The 5,000-nt window shown below is 38.9% G+C and overlaps 1 protein-coding gene across 1 annotated transcript in view; it reads left to right on the top strand.

The window, feature by feature from the left end:
• Nucleotides 1-5,000, top strand: part of LOC122255621 (uncharacterized) — a 23,847-nt gene that overhangs the window by 17,524 nt on the left and 1,323 nt on the right. The window contains exons 5-7 of the mRNA XM_086534952.1: nucleotides 661-3,274; nucleotides 3,933-4,105; nucleotides 4,632-4,776. Of these exons, the coding sequence (XP_086391078.1) occupies nucleotides 661-3,274; nucleotides 3,933-4,105; nucleotides 4,632-4,776 (2,932 nt within the window). The remainder of the gene's footprint in view (nucleotides 1-660; nucleotides 3,275-3,932; nucleotides 4,106-4,631; nucleotides 4,777-5,000) is intronic.

Below are 5,000 nucleotides of genomic sequence, written 5' to 3'. Positions count from 1 at the left end.
TTTATCGGATCGTAGTGAACCAACAGAAACCATAAGATAAAGAAAGACTTACAAGGAATCCACCTCTAACCTCGTTGAATGGAGGCAAGTGCAACGGAAGGCCAACATAGTGTTGCAGCAGAGAAATGACTATGCTCTTCTCCTCTCCAAGTTGTGAGCGAATACCCTGGTGCCAACAGTGGATTTTACTGTATTCTTGCTTTCATGTTCTCTTCGGGTTTTATATGTTATTCCAGTTATAGAGAATATGGATATTTTTGTTGTGGCTTTTTTCACAAACGGGGGATCGTTCGCTTTTTATTTCCAATATTTTAGTGAATTGTGTTCTTCACTGCTTTGTAGTCTGAGCTATAATAACGTTTTTTTTTTATAAATTTGAAGTAGAAAATAAAAAGGTGTTTTCAAATTGTAATTGTTGACAAATGAATATCAGATTCATGTTCCAGATTTCCTTAATATTAGATTTTTTACAAAGATATGCTGTCCAATCAAGCTGCTATATCTATTTATTGTATCATAAATGCTATAACTATTATGGCTACTATCAACATTACTACTATAACTACCATTCATTCTTGTCATTATCGTTACTGATATCTTATTGCTAAAATCAATACAATTATCATTTGCAACATTACTACAACATAAATTTTATTGCAGAACGGAGGACAATGGAGTACTTCACCATCTCAACTATGGCATCATCGCCATGGAAGTGGACCTTCCGTTTGTACGATGTGACCGAATGGGAGAGCAAGAAGGTACTGTGTCAGGTGCTTAAGTGGGGCACTCCCAGGAGAGAGTCTGGGAAGACCTTTCTCGAGTACCTCCTGCTGGTGAAGGAGCTTTCTTGGCCAACTCTATACAGACTGTTTAATCAAAGCCAAAGGAAGAAGATAAATGACAAGTTTGACATTGAATCAACGTATGATATATCTTTGCTATGCTTGTGTATACAGTATGGTTGTGATGGTCTTGCACCACCGGAAGACAGCAGATGGGTGAGATCAGGGAACACGCTGGAGTGGTATGTGACTTCCATCCAGAATTACTGGGATGACTTCATAAATGAAGATTTCCAGCTTGATGAAACTGAATTTCTTCATGCAGCAGAGAAGCTGAAACAGCTGCTCGGGAACACACTCGAGAGAGCAGCGGAGATATACAACATAGATAGGAAAGTTGTTGAAGATATTGTCGAAGAACTTAACCAAAAGATCAACAACATCAAAGACAATCCTTTCCAAGAACCGGTCGGTAGCAGGTTATATTATAAGAGAATATGCGAAAAGGCTAGAACTGAGGGAATACAAACACTAAAGGAAACTTACAGAGACGAAGCCAATTCCAGACTGACTTTAAATTTGCCTTGGAACTCGACTGTGCATGTGGACAAGGTCTTTACCACGATATCAATGAAACAAATACAGATTTGTGACCTTGGAACAAATTATGAATATATCAATTATGAAGACCTTCTCATAGAAGCAGAGAGAAAACGGAATGACGAGCGTAAAGACTGCACTCTTTTGCTGGTTGAAGGACCTGCCGGTGTTGGCAAGACAACGCTCTTCAAAAAGATAATAAGTGACTGGACCTCCGGGACCAGCACCATGAAGACTCTCACTGATTATGAGTTTGCAATTTACTATGAGTGCCGAGACGAAGGACCACGATCTCTTAACCAGCTCCTAAATTCCCTCATGATTAAAGTGAGTAATAAAATGCAAAATCAGTTTAATCCAATCGAATGCATTCAGCAAAGGAAAGTCTTGTTCATTATCGATGGCGTGGATGAGCTTAATTCGTCATCAAATAAAGTGTTGAGACAAATCCTGAGGATGAGTGAGACCGATGATATGACTGTTCTCTGCTCAACACGACCCGATAAAGTGTTTGAGTTCACCAAAGAAGTTCCCAGGAATTTTAATATCATGCAGGTGAAAGCTCTCGGAATAGAAGAGAAGTCACGAGCAAAATTTTTCAGAAATTACAGTCAAGTTCTACAAGATCAAGGCATTGTGAACAGAGACATCTATGGTCTCCTTTGGCATCTGTCAAGGAAAGACAACCGTCTGCACGTCCATTGGCAGTTCCCCTTCAACTTGATTCTTGTGGCAATATTATGGTTCTTTGATCCAGATACTGTCCAGAGCCTGACTACAGCGACAGATCTGTTCAGGACAATGCATGACTTTTGCACAAGGAGGCTGCTTCTGAGACTTTCTGGGAATGGGGAAACACAACCAATGAACAGTAGTGAACTGAAGGAAAAAGTAGCGAGATTTCTTAAGAAATTCTATGAAGAGGCCTTCATCAACCACTGTGGGGATACATTACTCTTGTCCGAGTCATCAGTACAGAGACTCAAGGAGATATGTTTTCTTCTAAACCTTCCACCGAAAGTGGTTCTCGGAGCCTTCCTGATCAAGACAAGTTCTCTGACAGATGTTGAAGAAAAGTACAATTTTCCACACAAGGCATTACAAGAATTTTATTCGGCTTTGCATGTGGTGGAGATCCTCTCTGCACGTGAACTAGGATTGAATGTCCCAAGTATAGTGTCTGGACTCGTGTCTGTTCTCCTTCGTGAAGGAGTCCCTCAAGACTTGGCAAGTTCTTTAATTTCTAATTGTAAAACGAAATTGAATGAATATCAACTTGAATTGGCTATGAACCCATGTAGCATCAGGAGTGTACTAGAGGAAGCGACCAAGAAAGCAGCTACGTACAATGGCAAAGAGGAGAACAGGTTGTACTTACGTGAGCACCGGGATATCATTGTTCATCTCCTTGGTCTCCTCTACGCTAGAGACAGGCCAGAAAACCTGGCTGAGGACCAGAATAGTGTTAGCCTCCCTGGTCTCCTCCACCGTAGAGATCGGCCGTGGGCAGAGGAAAGGTCCACCGAGCTAGTGGAATTACTTGAAGCCGCTGGTACTCACCGCCAATCGATGTGGCTTGACTTGCTGTCCGAGGTTAAGTGTGATGCTACAATGACTGAATTACTTGTCAAGGCATTGGATCTCACAGTAGATACTACTATATCTGACAACCATTTAGATGCTTTCCTGCACGTCCTGAGTTATGCAAATATGTCAAATCTGATACTTGACATCACCAACAATCCAGATGACCTCCCTAGTCTAAGGGAACTTCTACCTGCAATAGGAGACAAGCGGTGGCTGGTTCACCTATTGCTCCACCATGACTACCAATATCCGAAAGAGGACAACAGCGACCGCGACACAGCTCTACAGAAGTTTTTCCAATGGTAATGTTCAACTTAACCTATCATTTAAGCTCTTAATGCAAGTGATGATGCACATAAGAGGTGGGAAGATTTCTTCCTTTCTAAGACACTAACCATCGCTATATATATATATATATATATTATATATATATATATATATATATATATATATAATATATATATATATATTTATATATATATATACATATATATATATATATATATATATATATATATATAAACATATATAATATATATATATATATATATATATTATATAATATATATATATATATATATTATATAATAATAATATATATATATATATATATATATATATATATATATATATATTTTATATATATTATATATATATTATATATATAATAATAATAATAATAATAATAATAGTATACTATATACCATGATATATATTGGAATGGGGACTGATTCTTTACATTTGTATTAAATTAGCCAATTTACCCTTCTTCTGGTATTACAATCGACAATATCTAAAGTTAATTTGAATACTGCATCTCTCCCTTTTCTGATACATAGTAATCAGTCTGAAATCAATAAGAAACACATGATTTTCCCCCTTTCCACGAAGAGCTTCTAAAGCCACTGTAAGTCATCCAGCTCCATCTAAAGCTCAACGCAACGCCCTTCTCCCTCTTAGCTCGCAGGCCCAAGTCGTGATGTTCACCGGGCAGCTGAGCGGACCGGGCATGGCGGCATTGCCCTACTGCCTCCACACTCTCCGTCTGGCCGTGAAGGACGACCGCCACTACCAGGAGATCCAGCCAGCCCTGACCACGTTCCCGAGGCGACAGTCATGGCTTGAAGACCTTCGTGAGTAGCTGGGTCTTTATAACCACACATACACTCACACATAAACACACACACACGCACACACACGCACACGCACACGCACACTCACACTCACACGCACACGCACACTCACACTCACACTCACACGCACACGCACACTCACACTCACACGCACACGCACACACACACATACACACACATATGTATATATATATATATATATATATATATATATATATATATATATATATATATATATATATATTCATATATATATTTATATATGTATTTATATACTTAATCATTATTACCAATATCATTGTTATCATTATCATTATTATTCCTATCATTATTACTAATGATTTCAACGTTGAATTCTTAATTTCGGTTTCTTCCTTTCTCTTTTTTATCCGAAATTCTCCATCCATGTTTTTTTTTCCTGAATCCCGTCTCTTCTCGCCCTTATACGGTCTTTATTGTTAATTATTCCTTTTGCCATGTCGCCGATTTTGTGCCAAATTCCGACCTGGACGACTTGCCATTGCAGGGTTGCACGTGCCCGTAACACTGACGATAAGGCCGCTTCGTCCTCTGCCGGCGTTGAGAGCCGTGAGCCTATTGGTTCCCGGCGTTGATGAAGCGACGGCCGGGAGAGCGAGCCCCCTTGTGCGGAGACTGCAGCCCTCGAAAGGGTAGGGAATCTGACATGTTCCGCGGCATGTGTTGCGAGCGATGTGGATGAGATGTTTTTGTATATTTTTCGAGAGAGACTTGTTTATTTTTATTTATTTATTTATTCTCTATTTATTTATTTATTTATTTTCTATTTATTTATTATCATTCTTTTTTTTACAATGGGTTTGGTTATGATCAAACGCAAAAAAACGGGATTTCATCTACAAGCTCGCGAAAACAC

Source organism: Penaeus japonicus, unplaced genomic scaffold, assembly GCF_977035675.1.
Source record: "Penaeus japonicus unplaced genomic scaffold, GWHDUDI00000001_assembly GWHDUDI00000042, whole genome shotgun sequence".
In the NCBI taxonomy this organism is placed as follows: domain Eukaryota; kingdom Metazoa; phylum Arthropoda; class Malacostraca; order Decapoda; family Penaeidae; genus Penaeus; species Penaeus japonicus.
This window is presented reverse-complemented; position numbering and strand designations above follow the sequence as displayed.